At 40.4% G+C, this 27,656-nt stretch overlaps 1 protein-coding gene across 6 annotated transcripts in view; it reads right to left on the reverse strand.

The window, feature by feature from the left end:
• The window catches only part of micu3a (mitochondrial calcium uptake family, member 3a), a 54,704-nt gene that overhangs the window by 14,838 nt on the left and 12,210 nt on the right, over positions 1–27,656 (reverse strand). For 2 of the 6 annotated variants that reach the window (XM_052127572.1, XM_052127573.1), the window contains exons 5-11: positions 26,055–26,102; positions 20,419–20,501; positions 20,277–20,348; positions 14,311–14,352; positions 11,980–12,075; positions 4,370–4,464; positions 3,118–3,289 (exon numbers count right to left, since the gene is read on the reverse strand). In XM_052127572.1, coding sequence (XP_051983532.1) covers positions 3,118–3,289; positions 4,370–4,464; positions 11,980–12,075; positions 14,311–14,352; positions 20,277–20,348; positions 20,419–20,501; positions 26,055–26,102 — 608 coding nt within the window. Of the gene's footprint in view, positions 1–3,117; positions 3,290–4,369; positions 4,465–9,467; positions 9,483–11,979; positions 12,076–14,310; positions 14,353–20,276; positions 20,349–20,418; positions 20,502–26,054; positions 26,103–27,656 lie in introns of all 6 variants that reach the window. The other 4 variants (XM_052127571.1, XM_052127574.1, XM_052127576.1 and 1 more) reach the window with 4 other exon arrangements.

A 27,656-nucleotide genomic window follows, 5' to 3' on the forward strand; every position in this document is an offset into this window, starting at 1 on the left:
GATCTTCAACTCACACTTCCGGCGGAGCTTTTCAGGCATCCCTGCGGAGGTTGGGGACATTGAACCGGAGTGGGCAATGTTCAAAGCTTCCATTGCCGAAGCCGCGGTGGAGAGCTGTGGCCTAAAGGTTTTAGGTGCCTCAAGGGGTGGTAACCCTCGAACACCGTGGTGGACACTGGTGGTCAGGGAAGCCGTCCAACTGAAGAAAGAGGCCTTCCAGGATTTGTTGTCCCGGAGGTCTCCGGAGGCAGTTGCAAGGTACCGACAGGCCCGAAGGGCTGCGGCCTCGGCCATGAGGGAGGCAAAGCAGTGGGTGTGGGAAAAGTTCGGAGAAGCCATGGAGAAGGACTTTCGGTCCGCACCAAAGTACTTCTGGAGAACCGTCCGCCACCTTAGGAGGGGGAAACGGGGAACCATCCAAGCTGTATACAGCAAAGATGGGACGCTATTGACCTCAACCGAGGAGGTTATTGGAACACTTTGAAGAACTCCTAAATCCCAACATGCCCTCTATGCTAGAGGCAGAGCTGGAGGCTGATGGGGGATCAGATTCTATTTCCCTGGGGGAGGTCACTGAGGTAGTCAAACAACTCCAAAGTGGCAAAGCCCCGGGGATTGATGAGATCCGACCAGAAATGCTGAAAGCCTTGGATGTGGAGGGGGTGTCATGGATGACACGCCTCTTCAACATTGCGTGGAAATCTGGGACAGTGCCTAAGGAGTGGCAGAACGGGGTGGTGGTTCCCCTCTTCAAAAAGGGGGATCAGAGAGTGTGTGCCAACTACAGGGGTATCACACTTCTCAGCCTCCCTGGTAAAGTTTACTCCAAGGTGCTGGAGAGGAGGGTTCGGCCAACTGTCGAACCTCGGATTGAAGAGGAACAATGCGGTTTTCGTCCTGGCCGTGGAACGACGGACCAGATCTTTACTCTCGCAAGGATCCTGGAGGGGGCCTGGGAGTATGCCCATCCGGTCTACATGTGTTTTGTGGATCTGGAGAAGGCGTATGACCGGGTCCCCCAGGAGAGACTGTGGGAGGTGCTGCGGGAGTACGGGGTGGGGGGTCCCTTCTTAGGGCGATCCAATCCCTGTACTTCCAAAGCGAGAGCTGTGTCCGGGTCCTCGGCACAAAGTCGAGTTCATTCCATGTGGGGGTTGGTCTCCGCCAAGGCTGCGCTTTGTCACCAATCCTGTTTGTAATATTCATGGACAGGATATCGAGGCGTAGTCGGGGTGGGGAAGGTGTGCGGTTCGGTGGGCTGGGGATCTCATCGCTGCTTTTTGCAGATGATGTTGTCTTCATGTCATCATCGGTCCGTGACCTTCAGCTCTCACTGGATCAGCTTGGCAGTCGAGTGTGAAGCAGCTGGGATGAGGATTAGCACCTCTAAATCTGAGGCCATGGTTCTCAGCAGGAAACCGATGGAGTGCGTACTCCAGGTAGGGAAGGAGGTATTGCCCCAAGTGAAGGAGTTCAAGTACCTCGGGGTCTTGTTCACGAGTGAGGGGACAATGGAGCGGGAGGTTGGCCGGAGAATCGGGGCAGCGGGGGCGGTATTGAACTCGCTCTATCGCACTGTTGTCACGAAAAGAGAGCTGAGCCGAAAGGCAAAGCTCTCGATCTACCGGTCAATTTTTGTTCCTACCCTCACCTATGGTCATAAAGGCTGAGTCATGACCGAAAGAACTAGGTCGCGAGTACAAGCGGACGAAATGGGCTTCCTCAGAAGGGTGGCGGGCTTCTCCCTTAGAGATAGGGTGAGGAGCTCAGTCATCCGTGAGGAGCTCGGAGTAGAGCCGCTGCTCCTTTGCGTCGAAAGAAGTCAGTTGAGGTGGTTTGGGCATCTGGTAAGGATGCCCCCTGGCCGCCTCCCTAGGGAGGTGTTTCAGGCACGTCCAGCTGGGAGGAGGCCTCGGGGAAGACCCAGGATTAGGTGGAGAGATTACATCTCCAAACTGGCCTGGGAACGCCTCGGGGTCCCCCAGTCAGAGCTGGTTAATGTGGCTCGGGATAGGGAAGTTTGGGGCCCCCTGCTGGAGCAGCTGCCCCCGCGACCCGACTTCGGATAAGCGGTTGAAGATGGATGGATGGAAGTTATTTTTAATAAAATTAATCGCACTGAATTAACGCGTTAAATCGACAGCCCTAATAAATATATGTAAATTATAAACATACCTCTTAGAGGGCAGATTTTGGAGATAGGATAGCTAATTTTTTTACTCAGTGTGAGTTTTTTGCACCTTTATGTCGGCAGTGTCTGAATTCCTTTTCCAGTTTATTCTTGACAAAACGTGACATGTTTCTGCCAACCTTTAAACTATGTAAGCCTCAAAGACTCAAATACCTTTAGCCACAAATAAATATTTTTCATGACTTATTTTCTGCAATTCTGTCAAACGTGAGCATTATTCAGCAAACTGTGTCTAGTAATAATGTGATAAGAAGCAGTGCTTCCAGACATTGCAATGCTGTATGAATAAATTATAAAAATGACTGTGTACTGCTTACAGTTTTACTGTTAGCCGATTTTATATACACTGATGTTATCATAATTGTTGTAACAATTGTTTCAGTTATTTTTAATTTGGAGATTATTCAGAGCTCATTGTGGTTTGTTTGTTAAATTATATGGTCTACACGTGGTTATTATGCTGGTTGTGTAAAAATATGGATTTGAAAATAATAGATTTGATGTCAGGGCCCTGGGTGGCCCTCTTTTTGCCTATAGGACAGGCCAGCCCTGGTCACACTCTATATAATTACTATGGCAGTGGAGCAATCAAGGGTGAATGACCACTCAAGGAGTGGAAATTTGTGTGATCTAGAATTTTCTATAGAAGAGGTACATGTGTTAGGGAACAGAAGTTGTCTTTTTAACTGACTAACCCAAGGCAACTTTTAAACTCTTTGAGAGCTTTCTCATGGGCACAAAAGAAATGTCCCCTGGGCTTTGAACAAATAACCTTTTAAAGCTGCTGGGAGGACGGCCAGATTGAGGGATGAAGTCAACGAGGGTAAATTAGAGGAGTGAAACTGTAAGTGGGGGAGGTGGTCATCACAGTGGTCCAACACCTACCTTTCAAGTAAATTTTACGGCTAGATGGGGTTTCTCATTACCTTTTCATCAGGTATGCACTGACGCACATTCTCCAGATAGCTGCGGATATCCTCTACATTAGTGTATCGCAACAAGATTCGGGCAAAGTCTTCCTCACTGATGGTGGTCATGCCTTTAGAATAGGTCAGGAACTCAATCTCCAACATCTCAGTCTGCAGATTATCCATGAATCTGAAAATGGGCAACAATAACTGTGTGCATTCACATTAATATACTGTTATTAATCAGAAATTGGTCATATTCCGATTATGTATGTGTCATGGAAACATATTGACCTTATTACCAAAACATGATTAATCCTATATTAAGGTTTCCAGAAACAGCGGGCATGTGCCATGTATCAATCAGAATATTTGTAAACACCTTATCCAGAATATCCACCAAACAGAACATTCATTTATACCTGCACATGTCCAAACAAAGGTAATTCTTAATGATATTAGAGACAGACAGTTGTGGAAAGTCAAGCTTTTGAAGAAACACATTTTTGAAGTGAGGAAGAAACTCTGTTTCTCTCTCTCTCTCTCTTTAACTTACATCAATCATGACCTACATTTTCTTGTAAGTTACTGTCCAAAATTAATTCAGCTTTAATTGGCAAGAGCAAGAATCTAAAGTAGTTTCAGAGGAGAATAGCATGAAAAGATTGTACATGGCAAGTTTTTTCAAAATGTGCTGATTACATGTGGTATATTCCAAAAGCTGTATTATTAAAAGCTATATTACTATATTACTAAAAGCTTTAAACATTATGATCAGATTACAGTTAATTAAGTTTAAATTACATTAATTTGGTTACAAATATTTCTATAAAATATAATTTATGTGTAATACAATTAAAATGTGAATTCATATGTTCATATGTATGTCTGTATGTGTTTCTGTGACAAGGAGAATATAGACATTACTTTGAATTTGATGAGTGGAAAAACATACAAATATTTGTGACAACTGTTTTAGAAAGTAACTTAAAATGAAAGTAATCAGTAATGTGATTACTTTTCCATTGACGTAATCAGTAATCAAATTAAAATTTTATAAAAATTGTTTTGGTTGTTTGAGTGGCCCTTCCAGCCCAACACAGCTACATTGGCACGGCCAATGGCGTGCGTTCAGGGCTGGTGTATCTGTTTGTACAACCAATAGAAAACAGGGAAGTTTTCTGGAGCCTGTTTGAAAACAGTGATTATTTTTGCAAAAGAAATTCTAAAAACAATTACACACTTCAGCTTTAAATTCAAGCCTTCATACCTGTAGAAGTCATCAAATGTTAGCTCTGCCTTTCCCTTCTTGCCAAAGAAGTGCACAAGCAGAGTGGTGTCAATCATCATGTTTTCATCAGCACGCTGCCATTGGTGATGAGTGGCAGTAAAGAGGGCAAGACAAGAAAAGAAAACAATATTAAAAATCCTGCAGATTTTAGAATAAGTAAGCAGTCTGTCATAGGCAATATAGCAGTCATCCAGCACCTGAAAAAGTGCATAAAACTTGCTTTTTTCACAGTTCTGAGCAGACGTGCAGATCTTTATACCATCAATGTGCAAGAACAGCACAAGTTAACTGTTTTTATAAGGTTCATCTGGTATAAAGATCGTCTCGGTAACGTGAAGTGTAACCCTGGTTCCCTGAGTGGGAATGAGACGCTGCGTAATTGCATTGGGACATGTCCTAAGTGTCACATGGTCTGAAGCCCTTATACAATCACACCAATTTATTGGCTGAAGGCCTTAAGTGATGCCCCGAGGGAGCTACGTCACAGGCTCCAAAGAGGCGCTCGTTTCATGCCATCAAGTCAGATTTTCTTTGCAGAGTATATAGCGGCGCACAAGCAAGTTAAGCATCTGAATAAAACAATTTATTCCTGTTCCATTTGAGAGCACCTGGAAAACAGGAGTGAAACCCTCGTTCAGATTATAAAATCTAACAATGTATGTGGAGAGGACCATCTTGCTGCCATACAAATGTCCTTCAAGGACACACCTCTAATCAAAGCCCATGAGGATTCCGTGTATAAAACTTCAAATAAGAGAATGTCTACCGACCGAGACTAAATTGATAAGTGCATGCTCAGCCGCTATAGTGGCAACATAGACTTTAAGTTTTGCTGGGGCAACCTCGGCCCCAAAACGCTCTTGGAAAAAATCCAGCAATGCACCGACAGTGCAGTGAACTGGATCTTCACCTCGCGCTGTACACCAAGAAGCAAAAATATGCCACTTGAACATATAAAGCTTCCTAGTTGATGGAGCTCTAGCATTCAGAATGGTATTACCACAGTGAGGGATAACCCATCATTCAAAAGAGTGCCCCTTGAGAGGCCATACCCATTACTTCCACAAGTCTGGCTGGGGATGCCAAATACTGCCCAGAGCCCGAAGCAATATGTCTGTTCTGACAGGAATCTCCCAAGGCACTTTCACCAAAACCATACTTGCCACTAACAGAAGCCAAATCCGATCTTCCCGAACTCTCTGCAGAACTGTCAGCAGCAGACTGATAGGTGGAAATGCGTAAAGATGCGTTGTCGGCCACTGGTGCGCCAACACATCGAGGCCCAGTGGTCACTTGAAGTGAACAGATCCAGTTCCACTCTGCCGAACCTTCTTCAGATTTGTTCCATAATCTGAGAATGTAATGTCCACTCTCCGGGTATCAAGCCCTGTCTGGACAGGAGATCCGGCCCAAATTCATCTGGCCCGGAACATGCATGGCTCATAGAGACCGCAGTTTGTCCCGTGCCCACAGAAGAATGCACCATACCAGCCTGAGCATGGCATGAGAATCCACTCCCTGGCAATTGATGTAGGACACCACCGTCCTGTTGTCCGACTGGATAAAGATATGGCTGCTCTGAATCTCTGGGAGGAATTTTTTTTAATGGCAGCAGCACTGTGAACATCTCCAGACAGTTTATGTGCCAATATTGCCACTGGCCCATCCTAACCCTGTATGCTGGACGAACCTTGTATACAGTGGCCCATCCCCAATGTAGTTATAACTTTTCGGCGACACACCTGTCCCAGCGGAATGCCCGACAACAGAAGGCAGATCCGTTTCCATGATAACAGAATTAGTAGAACCTACGTGTCATTACGAAGAGACGTAATGCATGCTTCAGTGGTTGAAGTCCCTTTGTGGAATTCATCCAACACTGAAAAGGTCTTGCATGCAACATGGCTGGCCGCATCCATGCATTTTGTGAAAGTGCGTGGTACCAGTGCAAGTCCGAAAGGAAGGATGCAAAATTGATATGCTATTCCCCGAAAGCAAATCTGAGAAAGCATCTTTCAAATCTATTGTCACAAACCAGTCCCCCGGCTACATTTGTGACATTATTTGCTTCTGCGTGAGCATTCTGAATTGATATTTAATTCGTTTAGAATTCAATTGTCTCAAATCCAGAATGGGAGGTAAGCCGCCATCTATTTTTGGGACCATAACATGGCTGTAAAAGCGATGGAGTTCACCTGAATTGAATTACATAACCATGCTTAATCATTCAAAGTACTCATTTCGAAATGCCCTTCAGCTGCTGCCAAGCAAACAGACGGGCAGACAGAGAGATTATTGCATGGCTTTTTAAATTCTTTAAAATTCTTTATGGCGGGGGGTGGACAATGAACATTTAATTCTGTTATGCATGTCTACAAACCCTTGGTCATGGAGAATTCGGAATTTGAGTTTTTAATATTTGCTTCCAGCGCAATCTGCTTTGGGGTTGACCTCTATCCCTCTATCTCGATCACACTCTATCCACCAAAAAATTATTTGGGGGGGACTAAACTATATTCTGTCTTTCAGGTGTTCGAATCGTGAACAATGGCGAACTCAACCCGACACTGTCCGAAGGACATACAGGAACGACACAGATACATTTGAACGGTCTGATTTCGAATGGGGGCTCACACATCGTTTAACTGTAATTCCATCAGGCTCACTTCTGATCCTGACAGCCATTTAAAACGGGCCGGTCCAACATCCAAACACCTACACGGACGCGCCCATGGGAATGAACGAGGTCCCCAATCCTTCTGACTTGTGTCCGGCGCCTTATGCTGCTCTCTGGTGGGACGTTGCGAAGATTCCAAACGTGAACGCGGCAGCGGACTTTTCTCTCTCTCTCTATGAGGAAGCATCTGCTGGAACATGGCAGTGTGCTGTTTCACAGCGTGGAATTTTTGCACCACCGACTGGACTGCATAACCAAACAGTCCAGATTGTGACACAGGGGTGTTCATTAGAAATGCTTTGTCCATGTCATGAATATAATGAGTGTAAGCCACAGATGCAATTCTGCTGCCATGAGGCCCGCCTTATTCCGACCAACAGCACAATCAATATGGTAGCTCTTAGTGCCAAATCAGATCCTTGATGGCCCCAGCATCCAGTCTAGCTCCTTCGTCTAAATCCTTCATAAAATGGGCCTGGTAGGCTTTTGCAAACTGGTAGGTATGTGCAAAGCCGAAACTGCCTGGCCCGAAAAAGGGAAAAAGGGAGCAGCCTACAAGTCATAGCTGCATGCTGGCCCTCTAAAAAACAGTCATCCAAATAAATTTTTGATCCTCAGACTGCGCTTCATCTGGCCATTCCAGGTGCAATTTTTCCACTGCACATGTAATAACCACCAGCAATTTCACATAAGTTGCCGAAGGTCTGGAAATATGACTGCTAGGAGGCCAGGCTTCAGGCTGGCTGCCGGCAAGATCCTCAGAATCCGATGATGCCATAGATATGGCGTCTTCATCCTCAGCACTGAAGGAAATTGCAGTGCAGGCCACAGGGCTAGGACGCAAATGCCCATGTGTAAACGTCTAGTCGAATCCGGGGAGAGTGACAGAGAGAACCATAGGTCGGCCTGCTGCTCAACTCCCATCTCCTCGGTGTCTGTGCCAGCCTCCTACAAGTCAAACGGCCGTATGGCACTGGCAGACACGCGGTTTGGACCAGCACATGGCTTGACTGAATTTTCAAAGGAGACGAGCCTTTCACGGAGTGTCCTGATGTTCATTAATTCACATTGTGGGCAATTGAACCCTCCAACGTGGCTCAACCCAGACAGGCAATACACATGTTGTGGGAATCTTCACCAACGATGAACCACTTGCACAGGAGGTAAGCACTTCCTAAATTCCATCCCGTGTTGCCACTCAAAAGAGAGAATAACAATGATACTCTCTTCGACGTGAGTCGTTGGTACAACATGGGCCAGACAATATTGTTGTAGCACCCTAGGGGCATCACATAAGCACCATCAGCCAATAAATTGGTGTGATAATATAAGGGCTTCAGACCATGTGTCACTCAGGGCATGTCCCAAAGTGATTATGCAGCTCGAGTTCCTACGAAAGGGAACATCTATTAGACTTAAACCGAAACACAAACAATCAAAGAGTAATGATACACAGAAATACACACACACATGCCAGTTGTGTACATATACAAAAACAAGACAAAACAAAAGTAAAGACACACAAAGCATCCACATCACATGCATTTCTGTAGCAAACCTCCAAACAAAGTATCTGCAACATGAAACGTGAATGAAATGCACAGATGTGAGCAGATTCCACCTTTTTTATTTGAGGACAGAATCTTTTGCGTGTATTATGAACCACGGAAGTGTAAAAAAAAAAACAGCATTCCGTTTTCAATAGAGCTTAGAAAAAGGTGTTCATGTTGTTCATTCAACAATAAAAAAGCTTTTGCCAGTGGCATGGCATCCAATAAACTGAACGAAGGAACTGAAATGTGACAAGCCAGGTTAGGTTATTTTTTCTGTATCCATGCTTCACCCCCATCTGCAACAGGATCCTATCATGCTGAAACTTGGTGACAGTGTTGGGGAATAACTAACCAATAGTTTTCAGTAGCATAATAGCTGCTCTACTTTTTTCAAAACAGATTTTCCAGTGTGTAGCTTGACAAAACGTTAAATCACTAGTTTTGTCACATTTTATTACATCGCTATGGCAATAATACAACACATTCTTTTAAATGTCCACTGTCTTTGTCTGACAAGTAGCATTGGGAAGGAAGAATAATTTTAGTGAATTGGTTTGTTCTGGTTAAAATAAATCAGTTAAAACAAAAATCACGATTCATTCAAGTGCCTGCGCAAATGCTTGATAAACAAGATAAAATCATAATATTTATTACAATAATATTACAAGTAATAAAAGTTATTTTAAACTCTTTAAAATAGTTAGCTTAACTGTAGTCATAGTAGTTTTTCAGAGTAGCTTCCCCAACACTGCTTCATGATAACAGGCATAAACTCCAAACATATTTTGGTCCTGCTTATGGGCATCAATCAAGCGAACCAGAATGCAAGTCCATGCCACTGCTGTACCTCTAGCTTAAAATCCTATCGATGGTGATACAATCAGAGGAAGGTTATAGAGAGAGAAAGAATGGTTCTATTTCACAAGTCAGATCCTCAACTCAAATATATATTGCAGATGTTTGCTGAGTTATCCACATAGAAAAGTGTCAGAAATTACATAAAAAGGAGAAAAGTGGAAGTCTATGAAACCAATTTAGCGCTAAGGTTAGGTTATAAAACTGCTCTAAGATCTGCCTGATGAAAGTAAACACTCTACACCATAAATGTTTTTGAGTACCTCAGTCAATAATTTTGACATAAAATGTCTTTACAGTAATGCACTTACAATGGACATCTATGGTGAAAGGCATTCCAGAGGGATAAAGAAATAGTCCGTGTTGAATTCAGGTTAGTTAACAGTACAGCATTTGTGGCATAATGTTGATTACCACAAAAATGTATTTAGACTGGTCCATCCTTTTCTTAAAAAAAAAAATAAAAAATTATAAAAAATCTGGTTTACAGAGGCACTTGCAATGGAAGTGAATGTTGCCAATCCATAAACGTTGAAATACTCACTGTTTCAAAAGTAAAGCCACAACACATAAACAATATGCATGTTAACATGATGGTAATGTGACAAAATCTCTTGCTAATCTTTTCTGTGTAAAGTTATCAGAATTTACAACTATGTTTCCATGATGAAACGATATAAACCATAAAACGACTGTAAAATTTACAGCACACACTATTCAAATTTTAACAAAATAATCTGTGCTTTTATAAAATTATGCCTTTGAACCATCCACATTCACTTCCATTGTAAGAGCCTCACTATAACCTCGATTTTTGTTTTTTATTTATTAAAGAAAAGGAGGGACGAGTCAAAATTACTTTTTCTTGTTTAAAATGGCCAGCATTGTTAAAGCACTTATATTAATAAACTTTACTGTAAAGTCATCCTTCTTTTAGCCATATGGGTTCTTTCTGGTTTCATTGCAGATGTTGCAGTTACCAATTTTTAAATGACTGGATATACTGTTACTTTAACAGACAAGGTTATTAAGCATTTTCATAGTCTCATATTAACACATTTAATGTTTAAGTCTTGCAGCTAAAAAATCAATAAAGTGTGAATTTTAATATCTATCTCAGTGAAATGCCTTGCCCCCTAGATTTCTTTTGTAAGAGCATTACTATACACACAGTTTTTGCTTGTTCTTCACTGAAAGACCAGCTCAGTTTATTTGTGTGGTATAGGTCATATCTCCCTTCCTATAGATATACTCTATGCTTATTGTTTCTTATTCTGAAAAATATATAGCTGTTTTCCCACTTCATCTCCTGGAAGTGTGACATCACAACACCATGGTTACAGGTAAACCATTATTGTGAGGTCATCATTACATCATCATTACACCACAGCCATGCCCACTTGACATAGACATCCCTTTAGGCATTTTACTCTTTGATCTAAAAACAGAGGTAAAAACAGTGATTACTGCTGTAGAATTCTAAGATGAGTAACCCGAATCACACTTGCCAGCATGCATGCACATACACACAAACACCCTTTACCCATCAAAGTCTGGAACCGTGCAGTTGTCAACTCAGACAAACAGCCCTGTCTAACTGCTGTGTCATCTGAGGAAGTCGAGCTGAAATTACCCTCTCATTGTGAATAACAGACAAAGTAAATACAGGGCATCTGCACACAATCATTAAACTACTGCTTCCTAGACGCCCTATATTAGCCATCAGAACGCAAACACACTGGCAGGTTGAATAGATGCATTCCGAACTGGTGGACAAACAAAGGTCTAATGTGCCTTTCTAAGCATTGGTTTGGTTTAAAGATCAATAACAAGCAGTTGCGAGCAGTTTAAATTGTATGATGATATTAGTCACAGCTGAATCAATTCAAATATACAGTAGCACAAAAACGAAATAAATAAATAAATAAATAAAATAAAAAACATTAAAATCAATAGATTAACATTACCAAAACTATTAAAAGAATAATTCACTTTGTTCTGTTATCTTTAAATCACCCTCGTGTCATTTAAATCTCATGTGACTTTTCTTAAAAAGGAGATAATTTGCAGAATGTTAATGATGCTCTTTTACATAAAATGAAATCAGACAGTGACAAGGAGCTGTAAAGACAAAAAGTAACAAATAACATACAGTAAAAACTTTCTATACAACTTAGATGCTACTACTAATACTACTCTTCTTAAGCCATACAATAGCTTTTGTGTGAGAAGACTAAAATTTCAGTCATTATATTTAAAAATAACAATTTTCTAATAGTTCAACAGTCCAATAGATGGATAAAAAGAGAAATGAAACATTAATGAAAGGATTTATCTAGGTCCTTAAATTACAATGACCATGGGATGATGTTAAGAGGGATGCAGGGTTGCGATTCTAAAATCTATTTTTTTTCTCCAGGTCAGAGAAGCATTGTGTTAGGGATGGATAGGGGTGAATAAATAAAATGGGATGAGGACAGGAGGACAGAGGACTATGGCTATACCTCTGCCAGGTCAGAAAAGAGGGCTTGGCTCGCGCCACGTCTCAGCATGTCCCAGTAGCTCCTGGGCACAAACTCCTGACTGTCTTTTTTTAGCACCTGCAGAGGGGTTAGCATGAGATGGAAAGCTGTTATCATTAAATAATAGGGGAGGGGGAGGGGAGGGGGGGGAAATCAAAATAGTTTAAGTCAATTAGTTCTTTTGGACAGTTAATGTAAATTAACCAGTTAAAAGTAACAATTCACTTATATTTAGCATTGGGCACTCCAATTCAGTCAGTTCAATTGAGCGGTTCATGTAAACATATTATTCACTAATTCACAAGTCCCTGTGCAGCATTATATGGACTTTGTCAGAAGTCACTTTCTTCAATTTTTAAGCAAAGTGTTTAGTTAACTGCTGCATGTTAACAATGCAGTATATATTGAATCAGTTATATAAAATACAACCTAGTCTCATAGAATGAAGGTTACTATAACTTTTTACTATATTAGTTTTACTTATTAAAACCTCCATCTAATATTCACCTTAAAAAATATTATTATTATAATTATTATTATTATTATTTTTATTACGACACCATTTCACTCGCATTTGGTGCCCCCCGCTGGACATTTCACTGGGAAACTGCAGCCAAATGTGTAATAAGGCACGTTATTTCGTTTAGCAAAAATGTTGCCACTGTCAAGCAAATTTCATGAGATCAGTATGATAAAATAGGGTGTTTTCTACAGTTTTATAAAAGTAAAAAAGTCTCACCCTAATTATATATATATATATATATATATATATATATATATATATATATATATATATATATATATATACATTTATATGTATATATCAGATGTAATAGACATGTGATTATTATAAAAACTATTTTGTTTATATAGCTTCAATGTAGTTAGCTACTTTTTGTAATTTCACCAACTACTTTTTTAAAACAGCATGTTGTAGCTTGGGAAACAACAGTTTCAAAGCTTTCTCAACACTGATAGCTCAGATGTGTTCACTATTGCAGAATCAAATACAAACTTAAAACAATTTATACCACAGCGTTGTTGATTCCTTTGATTCTGATTGGCTGACACATGTCCAAGGACCTACAGTATTACTCTATGGCTATGCAGTAGTTCTAGGGTAGTGTAATGACAATTATGGCTATATAAAAATTAAAAAATGTATACATTCTTGAATATAACTTGATTAAATATACACACACACACACACACACACACATATATATATATATATTCATCTGTGATGAATCAGTCCAACGGACACTGAGACACAACTATACAGATTAAATTTGTTCAAAAATCACAGAACCTCCAGCTCAGGAATATGAGTGAATGTGTGTGTGGGCAGATTTGGGTGGTTTATGAGGACTAAAAACTAGTAATTACAAGGGTATTACGCTATAAATGTGGTTTATGAGGACATTTCTAGCGTCCCCCATAATGCAAATCACATTAAAAATTTTTTAAAAATAAACGCTAACATACTATACATACTAAAAATGCAGTAAGTTTTTTGTGAGGGTTAGGTTTAGGGTCAGGGTTAGGGGATAGAATCAATAGTTCATACAGTATAAAAATCATTATATCTGTGGAGAATCCTCATAAGGATAGACGCACCAACATGTTTATGTGTGTATGTGTGTGTGTGTATATTTTAAATAAATAAATAAAATGTTGCAATGAAAATACTACCATGTATTGCTTTGAAATAAAATGCTTTTAAATAAAATGTAAGTAACATATAATTTTTTTCACAGTACAATAGAGTAAGATTTATATTAATGACAGTAAGAGGAATGTTCTTAATTTTTGTGAAAACAATGCCAAACATAAATAAAAACATGAATCTTAATAGTCCTAAAAATATGCTTATTTTTCATAACAGTTCTACGTTCTTATTCCTTTCTTTATATTTTGTAGTGAAATATGACCAAGATATGTTCTTGACAGGTTTCATGAGATTCAGAGAAAGTGATGGAGGAAATATCCATTTATTGTAAGTACATTTTCAGTGTCAGCTCAATAGAAAACTCATTTGCACCAACAACTCCACCCACTCTTAACCAGACCTAAACCATGCCTGCTCTTTATAGTCAACTGATGAAATTTGTAACTGACATGGTGTGTTTAAAGAACAAATCAATAAGAATCAAATCACACTGATTGTGGCGAAACTCCCACATGCTCTCTGACCTCCACTCCAGCACCCTCAACATTTCATTCAGTCATCAGTAGATCTCTTTCATTCTCCAGTCATTGCAAAATTCACACAGAGGTTATAGTTCAGGTCAGAGGCCCAGAGGCAATACATACGCTGTTCACTGGGGCAACCTGATATCCATAGAGCTGCATACTCTACACAGAGACAAGAGGAGAGGTCACAGCATGCGGAAGAGGGGATAAGAAGGACAGGAAGGAGAAAGTGAGATAAGAAATGATGGACAAGACAGGTTAAACATGCAAAGAGAAGAAAGTTGTTCAAAGGGAATGTTCACCCAAAATACTATCCTGTTTACTCACAGTCTATTAAACACAAAAGGAGATGTTTATCAGAATAACAGTATCGGTCACATTCAGATTTCCATCTTTTGTCCATTCGCTGAAAGTGAATGGTGACTGAGACTGAACATTCTGCATTTTGTGTTCCAGAAAGTAAGTTTGAGTCATATGAGTTTGGAACAACGTGAGGGTGAGTTAATGATGACAGATTTTAGATTTTTGGGTGAACTATCCCTTTATTAAACATGACATCTGGCACACTTTCGCAAGGTTCCAAGAGGGGTAACACGATTGGTTCCCTCTCAGACAGCCCTTGATAAACTGGACAAATGAATAAGATAAGAAGATTTATGCATTGAAGAAATCAAATCAAGACATAAGTCTAGAGAAGGTGCATAGTGGTAGGCCAATTAAATTAATTATTTTTATGATATATATGGGATTTTAAATATTGCATATATAACTATTTTTACATTTTCTAAAGAAAATGTCAGTGGTGCTTGACTGTGCAAAGCTTTCTGCCTCAATGATAGGGTGTTTTGGGTGGTTGCCATTGACTGCTTTCTGGTAAAAGTCAAAAGCCTCTATTATATTCTAAGTCCTATTTTGCATCCCTCCTTCAATGTAAATTTATGGGATTTTTTTTTTGTACCCATTCTATTTTCCATCTGGCAAATTTCCAATCACTTAAGAAAAATAATAGTATCATTCATGTCTGTAGCACAAATAGAGCAGAATTGATGTAAACACAGAAGTTTGTACTTAGAATTAGGAGCAGGGTTGAGAAGGTTACTTTTAAAACGTATTTCTCCACGGAATACATGCTGTAAAATTTAATTTGTAACACATTCCGTTAGATTACTCAAGGTCAGTAATGCAATCTAAATACTTTGGATTATATTTTCAGTACTGGCACATTTTTTCACTTGTTTTGACTATAAACAAGTAAATAAAGTTAGAAAATATTCTTCACTGTAGAAATACATTCTCAGAAAATACATTCTAAAGTGTTGGCGTGATGGCTGCTGGAAATGGGGCCTGTCTAGATTCGATACAAAATTACCTTTTTCAAATAGTGATGGGGCTGTTTTTTTTACATCAGTAATGTCCTGACTAAACTTTGTGATCAGTTGAATACCGCTTTGGTGAATTAAAGTACCAATTTCCTTCCGAAACAACAAAATCTGTACATTATTCCAAACATTTGGCTGCCAGTGTATATGGAGATATGTTTTCCAACTGAATAGACTATGTATTAAATGAAACAAATGTCAATAAAAGGCAAAGTAATCTTTGCCCTTGGATATATATATATGGTGGTATTTTTACCAGCTGAGAACAAATGAAGAGTTAATAAATTGTGTTAAGGAGTCAAAACAATAGCAGGAATTCCTCCGTTGTACACACAATGAAGATATGCTGCAAGGACATCTGATTGGTGGTCCGACGCCAGTACCGAACTGTAATGGGAAACATAGCTCCTATGATGAGAAGAATGTCTAGGTTACTGTTGTAACCTCCATTCCCTGATGGAGGGAACGAGACGTGTGTTGAACGAAGTGACACTAGGGGACTTTCTTGAAGGCCTCAGTTACCTTTGAACTTGAAAAAACGCCAAAGAGAATTTGGCAGACAGAATTTGCATGTCCATCAACCGGACATACGGGTATAAAAGGAGGGAATCGTGCATTTGTTCATTCAGGTTTTGCACTGAGGAGCTGAGAAGAAGGTTTGGCCATTACAGTGGCTCGGTTCAGTGTCGTGGCCGGGGGGACACAACGTCTTGTTCTCTCCATCCGGGAATAGAGGTTGCCTGGTAGCGGGAAAGCCATAAAATTGGCTGGTAGAGGGAGCTCTAGCTTGATTGATCATGTCTACAAACGAAAGTGGTAGGCCACTAAGATTTGCCGCATCCCATCCAGAGGCCAGATGTGGAGGTTCCAGAGGTCTGGGCGTGGATGCCAGAGGGTGGTCCATCCCTGAGAAAGAATGTCCTTCCTCAGAGGAATTTGCCAGGGAGGGGCTGTCGCGAGGAGCGTGAGATCCGAGATGCAAATCTGTATGGGCCACTAGGGGGCCACTAGAGTGACATGTTCCTCATCCTCCCTGACCTAGCACAGCACCCGTGCAAGTAGGCTCACTGGGTCAAATGCAAATTCTGTCTGCCAAATTCTCATTGGCCGAGGCCTTCAAGAAAGTCCCCTAGTGTCACTTCATTCGAAACAACGTTGAGTGAGCGACAGACAGGGAACCAGGCATGCTTGAGGTCAGTATTAGGCAAATTACTTCCTGCTTTTGGTCCGTTTAGACATCTTTGGTCCATATTGCGTTCATATATTAATCAAACCGTACCCAATTTTCAGGCGGTCCCAGTTTGCTTGTTTAATGCGCACCAAGGTTCGGGTAACAGCGTTCACACTTGTTCAAGTGAACCGCACTAACAGAGCAATCGCACCAGAGTTTGTTTTAATCAAACCAAACCTGCCAAGTGTGAACACACCCTAAGTGTGAGCAATTGGAATACTTGGCAAACGAGCCTTAGCAAGCACCACTATACAGGTTATCACAAATTTACATCAAGCGCGTTCATGGAGCTTTGAATTCACTGAGTGTGAATGGATGTCACTATGTCACTCCTTCCTTACAATATATTAGCTCAGATTTTTTAATGTCTCTCAAGAACACTGAAGATATATACACGATTATTATCCATGTTAATTACATTTATGTATATAGCCAAAAGTACTTGTGCTCCCTGGAAATGTCCTACCTGGGAATTAAACCCATGACCGTATGGGTTCAAAAAGGAGATATAAAAATCTAAGAATTATTTAGAATGGCTCCTCATAGTGAAGTAGAAACTGAAAGTGATACCACTTCCGTGACATCACTTTGAGTGAGATGGTGTTATAAAACGTAAACACAGGTGCAAGACAAATGCAATTTGAGTGCAATACTTTTTAAAGCTAGTTGTGAGGGAGACATTTCACTTACAGATTATTAATTCAGTAATTAATTCTTGAAAGCTTTTTACACAATCTATGACCCTTTTACACCCTTTCCCTAAATCTGCTTTTATAACCTGGCAAAATTTGCGGAGAATACAGAGTTACTTGTATCCTGTGGTCATTCGACAAACAATCATCATAATTCGATTATATTTATTTGCAACAAAACACATTGCTTATAATCTTTTTAGCAGTTCTCCTAATTAGTAAATTATACCTCCAACATTGAATCTGACATTTGAAACAATTTACAATGTAATTGTCTACACAACAAGTAAACTTGCCATATTAATATTCTTTTCCTAGAAAGAAGATGTTCTTAGAAATGGCTGCTTGCACAACTGTACCTCAGGACAAACACACTAATCAAAATGACTTTAAACTCCTTAATCAGCTAAAAAAAATAAAAACTTGTGGTATTCTGGAAGAAGCATGTCAACAGGCTTGATTAATACATCTAGTGTGTTCGTTGGCTGCATTCAAACATATTCTGCCCCATGTTTGCATTGATACTGGTTACCATGGAACAAAAACATAAGCAGTATTATCATGTCATAGTAAAATATCTGTCTATGTTTATATGGAAGAATAATAAAACAGATATTTTTAATATGTGCAGTGACATATCACACAGAAAGAGAGACAGATAAAGAAGTAAGTAGTGAAAGATAGAGCCTGCATACGCAAGGGCGTAGATTTGGCTTGAACATTTACATGTTTCCATTGATTATGGGGGGGTTGTACTTGCTAGCTTGAATCCCCCCCAACCCCCGGATTCTACACCCCGTGCATACGGATACAGTAATGCAATAGTTAACATTTAAAGCTCATTTTGCCCTCTGCAGCAATAGTTTGGGAGATGTTATCAATCCCTAACGCACTACAATTGTTTGGTTTTGAATCACAGCCTTCGCTAATACTCATCTTGTATCAGCTTCAAATACAGTAAAAAATGTTTTTTGATAATACTGGACATTACTGATTTTCCATAACAAACTAAAAGCTTTACAAAGCCATATACAGAGAAAGAAATCAATATCCATATACACCAATAAGGGAACTGCATACATCTCACAGTTTACCAGAACCTAAAGCTGTTGTTTAAGGAATAGTTCACCCAAAATACAAAATTCTGTCATCATGTGTATTCAAACTCAAGATGCGTTGGGCCAAATTTCAAAAGCACAGTTAAGATTTGAGAGCTACAGCAGAGGGGAAGATCAATGAACAATTAGCTATCGTATGGCTTCAGAAGACTTGTAATACAGTGCACAAGTCATATGAACTACTTTATATATAAAGTATAGTATCTTTAGAGTGCTTTTTTGGTTTTATTTGGAGCATGACAGCCCCTGGTTACTGCATTGTCTGCTTTCAATGAATGGAAAAGAGCAGAATTAACCTTTTTATGAGTAGGGGCAAAATTTTCCTGCATTGCCCCCTGGAGTAAGTTATTTTTGCAGGTGACACCACACAGCTGGTAGAAGGGGACAGAGTGTTTTTAAAAAAAACATTTTTTTTTTTAAGTTTCTTGTCATAAAACAAAATGCTGTATATAATATAGTAAACATGAACAAATGGGTTATAACTGCTGTACTGTATTTGTTTTATTTATTTCATTTTTATAGCTGTAAAAAACAATTGAACAAATAAAATCAGCAGTCCGGTTTGTCTATATGCTCTGTTTGACTTTTCAGACATTGTGTGTGTGTGAGACAAGCGCTAATGTAAACAGATTGGCTGCGTTCATCGTATAATCACGCTCGATCAGCCTGTTTTCACTGTGAGTATATAAGTTTTAAAAAGATGTCCTGGTGCTTTTGTGATAGTTTGGCTGTCTGTTTCAGAAAACAAATGTATTATATGCCTGAAAAGACTGTTTGAATTGCTGTTAATGTGAATGAACAGCAGCTGTACCTGATATTGGCTGCGCTCATCGGATAATCACACTCGATCAGCATGTTTTCACTGTGAGTGAAAGATATATTAAAAAGATATGGCTGCATACCATAGATGTGGCTGCATGCATGGGAAGATCACGTTTAGATATGATGGTTGTGCATATACAAGCTGTGAACTGTTATTGTGGTACTTTGGTGACAATTCAGCTATTTTTACATAAAATAAACATATAATATCCTTGAAAAGACTCTTTTAGTAGCTGTTTGTTTGATGAATGACCACTACTAATGTAAACAAATGGCAGCACTCATTAGAGGAAGATCACGTTTGATGTCTTGACTGTGCATATATGAGCTGTTAACTTTTTATTGTGGAACTTTGGTGACGAGTTGGATGTATGTATCTAAAATAAACTTATTCTGTGGTTTAAAAGACTGTATGAGTAACTGCTTGAGCAAATATTAACTACAGACGCTTGACCAGCGCAGCCTGTGTCGGCGCAAAAGCCGATTTGAATCTGGCAGCTTGTAACGTGTTTGGCTGTTGCAGAAACACATATGTGTTACGCTACTCTGCGGGGCCCAGTTATTAACTGTCACATATGTGTGATGGTACATATGAAAGGGTTAACATTGTTTAAAATTTCTCTTTGTATTCCAAAAAAGGAAAGAAAGTAATGAATAATTTTTGGGTGAACTATTTCTTTAAAAGTCATCATGAGTGCTTCACCTACATCACGTAGCAAGTTCATGACATAATTAACAATCAACAAACATCTGTAGTTCATTCTTAGCCACCCAGTTGTTTAAAAAATCTGATTATAAAACAATGGCGCCAATATACATTTTTCAAACAGTGCTTCTTTCTTACCAGTTGAGCGGTTTTCTCTGCATCCCCTTTCCTTCCTTTCTTCTCATTTTTCTTGCGGAAGATTTCCTGAAGCTATGTGAATAATAAGTGAATAAATAATCCAAAACACATAATGGCATATAAATAATTATTTTCCACTCACCACAAGAAACTCCCGTTTATCCACCATCTGGTTACCGTCAGCATCGAACATGTTAAAGGCGATCTTAAAGCCTGCATGAGGTTCTGAAGGAAGAATGTACAAAGAAGGTATTTGTTTTTCTTGCTTATTGTTATACGTTACATAATGCATATAAATTAATAAAAGAACAGGGATTTGCTTATAGAGCACTTCAAATTCTGTAGTCTAATCTTGTAAACTGTCATTATGCTTTCCACAACTAGGTGGCTAAATCAGAGATCAGATCAGAGGCCAGGCCCACATTAGTAAGAACCTGCTTTCACCCCAAGAACTTTCAATAAACTTTTTCCTTTCACCACTTTGCCTTTCATCACACTATTCAGGTGTGTTTTTGAATCTGTCAGGAGCCACATGTATCCTCTCTGTTGTGTTTCCTCAGCAACAACAGAGGAGAGCATGCATGCCAGATAGTCCATCTCTTTTCATACTCTTTGTAACAGCCAAAAGACTGTAATGCAGTTGGAGCTCAGTCAGATGAAAGTAGGAATGAAAAATAAGAAATTGAGATATCCTTCATATCTCAATTGTTTATCCTAGACATAATTAATTTAATGTAGAGACATATTAAATGGATAACAGACTTTGGCTGAAGTCTCCTGCTTCTCAGATATTTCTTCGGAGAAGAAGGCAATTTAACATGTGTCTCTTTTAGATTTTCAGAAGAGATCTCAACAATGTCACAAATTGTGCACATTTGTCAAAATACCATCTGCAATCAAACGTCAGAGATTTCAATGCAAACTCAAAGATTTCTCATCAAATTATTCCAAGGCTAAATTATCTGAGCTATGCTATTTAATAGCTCTATACTTCTGTATATCAAGAATTGTCTCAATGTGTGTCTGTTTCTATTTCTAATATTTTAATTAGGAATTTCAGCAGAAATATCTGAGACAAATTTGATACCCTCCTCAAATTTTCTTTTTGGAGGATATCTGAAAGTTTAAAAATCTTTCGCTTTGGTGAAAATGTTCATAGAAAATGTTAACAGAAAACACAAGCTCTCCAGCTTTTTTTGTACAAATTATATACACACTATAGTTGTAAAACATCCATGGACAGGGACGTAATCACAATATACATTGAGAGGGGACAAGTCCCACCAATAATCAGATATGGCCAGATTGTCCCCCCCAATAATTGATATCCTTGCTGCTGTTCTGCTGCAGTCCATTATGCACCGCTGTCTAATTGTCTTTAAGTTTTTGCAGGAATAACGTAATGGTTTAAAAAAAGATTACTTTTTAGCATGCACAGTAGTCTAACACTGCTCATCAATGTTATTTAGTCAATCAAATCGATGAAGGCAGGACTGAAATTTAAGAAGCTGAGTGAGAACATCGTGGATTATTCCAACGCCACTCAGCACGCACACATCAGTCTCAGCAGTTCTGGTTAAGAGTGTTAGTGTCACGTAAGATGTCATTATATAACTAAACAAGCAATATTTGCCCATTGCTTTATGATTGAAATATTGTACAGTCTGACAGCAATTTCCAATGGTGCAAACTATTCACCATTTGGTGAAATTTGCCATTTTGAATTTAAAATATGTCATGTACAGTACATGATGCCTATGTCATTCATAATTTTTAATGTGAAAACATTAACAGAGCCGAATTTCAGCACATCAGGCTTAAGACAAATGAGGAAATGTGTGTATATTTTAAAGGATCTGAATTAATGTGGTTATCTGGCAAGCTTCTGAAGTAGCTTTTTTGAAAATGCACTTGATATTGTCTTAGAAAATGATCTATATCACAAAGTAGAGCATTATCACCCTCAAATTAGACATAGAACATGCAAGACTTGTGGCTTCCATTGAGTTTTTTGGTTGTGGCAAGGACACTGTCATAAATTTTTAATGTAAATATTATTAGGCAATAATTTAAAATCAATTTAAAATATTCAAAATAATTTCTTTATGTCTTCAATTAATTCTGAATTTTGTACAGCATCTCCAAAGAGTCTACTTTTAAAAAATTTAAAAAAATTCATTTTGAAGATGAGCCACTAGTTAAAGTAGTTCACCTAAAAATGTAAAATGTACTCATTTACTCACCCTTTAGTTGTTCAAAACTCATATGCTGTTACTTTTTCTTGGAACATAAAAATAGATATTTTAAGCAGCTCTATTCCATAGAATAACAGTTTATAGAGAACGTCTAGGTAACCCCCGTTACACTAGGGAACGAGACGTTGTGTCAATTGTAGTGACACAAAGGGCTTCTTTCGGGAGCCTTGGATACCTCTGCATATGAAAAAGGCCAATGCCAAACTGGCAAACAGAATTTGTATGTACCACCCCCGGACATATGGGTTTAAAAGTGGGATGTGCCTCTGTTCAGTCAGGTTCTGTACTGAGGAGCCGAGAACAAGGTTCGGCCATTACAGCGACTTGGTACAGTGTTGTGGCAAGGGGGACACACTGTCTCGTTCCCTCCATCAGGGAACAGGGGTTACAGTAATAACCTAGACGTTCCCCTTCTGTCACTCACTCGACGTTGTGTCAATTGTAGTGACACAGGGGGTCCCTATTCAATAGCACCACCTACACGGACCGTATTACATGATCTGCTGATACTGGTACAGTAGGCTATAGCGTGACAAAGGTGCATGAGCATCAGACTGCACATAACCCTCCCCGACGCCCCACTAAGTCATCATATTGCTTTTACTAGGTTCCTAGCATCCGACCAAGGATTCTCTTGGGGGTTGGGAACAAGCGACGTGGCAAGCATGGGAGCAGGCCGCGCCAGCCGCGGCCTATCTCTATGTTTCTTCTCATAGAGTGTTAGATGAGGCTGGGGAATGCATCGGGGAAGGCATTCTTTTCCGACTCCTATTCTTTCAGGGGGAAAAGACCCCAATGAGACCACATCCTGCCCAGGCTGGGGGAGTTTAAATGTGGCGAATACGTCAACTCAAATCTCAACCCACCTCCTTTTTTGGGTACAATGAAGTTAGGGCTGTAGAAACCCTTCTCCATTTCAGCTGGAGGGACAGGCTCTATCACGTCCTTTTGCAAAAGGGTCGGGATTTTCGCGTGCAGGGTGCTGGCTTTTTCACCGAGCACTGAGGTGGGGCAGATGACGCTGAAATGAGGTGGATGCCTGGTGAACTGAATCGCGTAGCCGAGTTGGATGGTCCTGGCCAGCCAGCGTGATGGGTTGGAAAGTGTAAGACACGTGCCCAAGCTCTGCACGAGGGGCACTAATGGGACGATCGTTTTTGATATACCCGGTGGGGCTTTGCAGCGGTGGGGAGCAGGTAGTGTTGCGTCGGGAGGCATGTGTGCTGAGAAGAGACTCAAAGCACTTACCTTGCTACAGATGCGGGCGTGGAGGTGACGTTTCTACGTCCAGGGAAAAACTTCGCCTGTAAGTTTCTGTTGCCGGGGCAGCATGAGAATGGTGTTAGGTAACCCAGGGGATGAGGAAATTGCTCTATTATTGAGAAAGTTTGTACCGCAGCCCAAAGAGTGTGCAGAAAATAAAAAGATGGAAACCAAGGATTCTCCACCCGGCCCTCCACTGCGGGAAGGAATGGTCTGGCTACCAGCTCCTGAGCGAACATCTCATACCCTGGGCGACCCATCTCAGGGACGCTTGGGAGCCTTGCGGGTCCTGGAAGAGTTTCATGAGGGGGGGGGGCGTCCGCTTCCTGCGGGTGGCTCTATGCTGGTAGGATATGTTGGATGGCCTCTGTCTGCTTCTTCACTGCTGAAAACTGCTGGGCGATGTCTTAAACGGTGTCGCCAAATAGGCCGAGCTGGGAGATGGGGGCGTTGAGAAAGCGGGCTTTGTCAGTTTCCCGCATCTCGACCAAGTTCAGCCAAAGGTGATGCTCCTGGACCACAAGGGTGGCCATCGCCTGTCCGAGTGCCTGCGCTGTGACCTTCGTGGACCAGAGGGCGAGGTCGGTAGCTGAGCGCAGTTCCTGCAGCACATCAGGATCAGGAATTCCCACGTGCAGATCTTTTAGTGCCTTGGCCATTGCATGCATGCTGTTAGTGATGACGTCATCCTACAGGCCTTGCGAGCACAGGTGCACCGCAACCACTTTGTCCACATGGGGGACCGCTGTGTACCCGTGGACTGCCCTGCCGCCGTCGAGGGTAGTGAGAGTGGATGAGTAAGAAGGTTGATTTCAGGCAGTAAAGGTGCCCTCCATGAACTCATTAGCTCGTCATGCATGTCATCCAGGAAGAAAGGAACGGGGGTGGCTTCCAGCGGCACCCTGACCCGAGGAACCAATCATCTAGCCGTGAGGGTTGAGGGGAGGACGGAGGGTTCAAGTCCAAGCCCATGCTCACAGCGGCCTGGGCAAGCATATCGGACAATTTAAAAAGACATTCAACGCCAAGTGTAACTCTTTTATTTTCTCTTATTGAAAATAATACTCTTTTAGAAGACTGTCGAAGCGCACAGGGGCGTGGACTGCACTGGCATGCAGATGAGGGAGAAAGCCACTTGCAATGCGCCATAGATCCAAAAGGAAAGGTCTCTAGAGGTAAGGTGGAACAGAGTGAGGTTTCAGCTCGCTGAACACACACAACCGCTCGGCTCAGAAGAAAGAATCTGACTGAACAGAGGCACATCCCACCTTTTATACCTGTATGTCCGGGGGCGGGACATGCAAATTCTGTTCGCCAATTTGGAGTTGGCCTTTTTCATATTCAGAGGTATCCGAGGCTCCTGAAAGAAGCCCCTTGTGTCTCTACAATCGACACAGTGTCAAGTGAGTGGGAACTGGAGCTGTTAAGCTTCATAAAGGACGAATACTATACAGCACTATTAAAGGTTCAGTATAAAGACATCATAACAATAATCCATATGACTTGTGTCCTATATTCCGACCTTTCTGGGGCCACACAACAGCTTTGTGTTGTATGGACTACTTTTATGGTACATGAATAATAATTTTTTTCCCTTTGGACATTTACAGTAGTGCTCAGTATAGCAGCATTCGGGTTCTTGAAGAAAAGATTTTACAGGGGGAAAAAACACAATGAGGGAAAATTTGAGGGCAGTAAATAATTGAGGGCAGTAAATAATAATAACATTTTACAGATACATCAGGGATGAAAAGAAATTCTAATTATATGTGTCTTTTCTTTGAGACAACACACAAAAAAAGAAAAGATGACTAAAACAGGCAAATTGCTAGCAGTACAGACAAAAAAACAACAAAAAAAAACATATATATATATATATATATATATATATATATATATATATATATATACCTAACATGTTAGGCCTTTATTGCATTTAAAGCCTTTATTCCGAAAATTATTGCATTCAGAGCCTTTCGTATTTTAAAGGACCAAAGAGAACAATTATATTTGTGACCTCAACATCTACAAACCCCCCACCACCAAAATGGTTATTTGGTCTCCCCCAATGCTCAAGACATGGTTACGGCCTTGTCCATGGACCAGGGCAATGTTTGTGATTTGTGTTTAAAATAAGATATATACACAGTAGGAGGATATCAAAAGAGAAGGGAAAGAAAGAATTAAACATGGCATAAGAATGAAAGGTTAGGAAGTCAAGAGAGAGAAAGACAGGAGAAAAGATAGAGGTCATACTCACTTGTCAGAATGCAGAGCAGAAAGAGATATTCCGTGTAAGCGATGATGCCTGAAAAAGGATATCAAAGGGTCACATCATTCTCTTAAATGTACAGCAACACACTAACAACTTACAAATGGCCTAGTCTTCCCTTTTATAATCTCTCCTTTTGCTTTTTACTCTTTCTCTAAACTGAAAACTCAGGAGGAACCTCTGAAGGTCGGATTAAAATGTTTACTGATTTTCAAAGCTGGGGCCTCTTGAGATAGATGGAGTCACAGAACCTATTAAGAAAAAAAGACGACAACTAATCCCCCTTTCATGATGATAACATCTACAAAGGTGCCTCTAGGCTGAAACACATTTAGCCAATCTACATTTAGCCAAAATTTGCCCCACGTTTGGCCTACACACTGAAGCTGAAATATTTGACAGTTAGTGACCACCATGGAGACAGAGGCAGCATTCAAATGCTTCTGTTTGGATAAGAGTACTCTTGAAGCATTCGTCAGGTCTGGAAGATGTGCCCCATTTAGACAGGGAACTGTCCCTGCTTTGTTTGACTCGTGAGAATGATTCAGAACAGAGAACGAGGGAAAGAGAGAGTGAGAGTCAAAAGAAAGTAGAAAGAGAGACAAAGAGAGGTAGGCTGATGGAAATATGGAAGTTCTGTTATGTCAAGGAAATGGGGGAGGGCAGAGAGAAAGGATAGGTTTTCCTACACCTCCATTGAAAGTGTTCCTCTCCACAGCTTCTGTGTGAAGCAGGACATGGAGACAGTAGCAGGCATGGAGATAGTTCAGGGTGACTGGACTGAGTGTTACGGGACACTGCCTGTGTGCCTTCGAGAGGAGAACCTGACACTGAAAATTCAACCCAGCACACAGTTTCACACACTCACTCAGTCAAAACTGAGCCATTCAAAGTCCGCTAAGCAAGACCACAATTGTATTCTAAAATGGTGGTTTTCAACTGGTTTAAACTTCAGGACCCAGATTTTACACTATACATAAAGGGGCAATGGGGCGGATCTACCAGTGTGGCATGGGGTTGCAACTTCCACCCTGAGAAAAGAACTGCCATCCCAGAATTTGGTATCCCAATGTATACAATATAAATGTAAATATATTACAGTTGATGCGTAAGTTATGTAAGAGTCTCTATCATGTGATTGTTTACAGCAGTGGTCAATCACATGTTTGGCAACTGCAGCGTGCCTACACTGATTTGGCATCTTACAAGTTTGCATCTGACAAGTTTGCTTAATACTAGTGACTTTAGACTTGTTATTTTCATAACTTTGCTTATAAATATAGGCACTCATAAGTTGATTTTATTAAAGCTATTTTGTTTTTGGGTGGGGGCTTCCAAATCATCCGCCCCATACAGCTTTTGGCACTCACGCTCTTGTGGATACTGCATGCGCGGACTAATGTATTTCATTGGAAAACAGAAGTGAATGACAGTGTAACAAGGGAACCCAACTTATTTTTACTCAACCATGATAATAATGAAAACATGGACAGATACATAGAAAAATAGAGGTAAATGTGAATATTTGTCTTTATTGAATTATTATTAAAGTAGATATGATGCATTAATAAAGATACAATGTTGAAGATG

Source organism: Xyrauchen texanus, chromosome 5 (genome assembly GCF_025860055.1).
Source record: "Xyrauchen texanus isolate HMW12.3.18 chromosome 5, RBS_HiC_50CHRs, whole genome shotgun sequence".
Lineage (NCBI taxonomy): Eukaryota > Metazoa > Chordata > Actinopteri > Cypriniformes > Catostomidae > Xyrauchen > Xyrauchen texanus.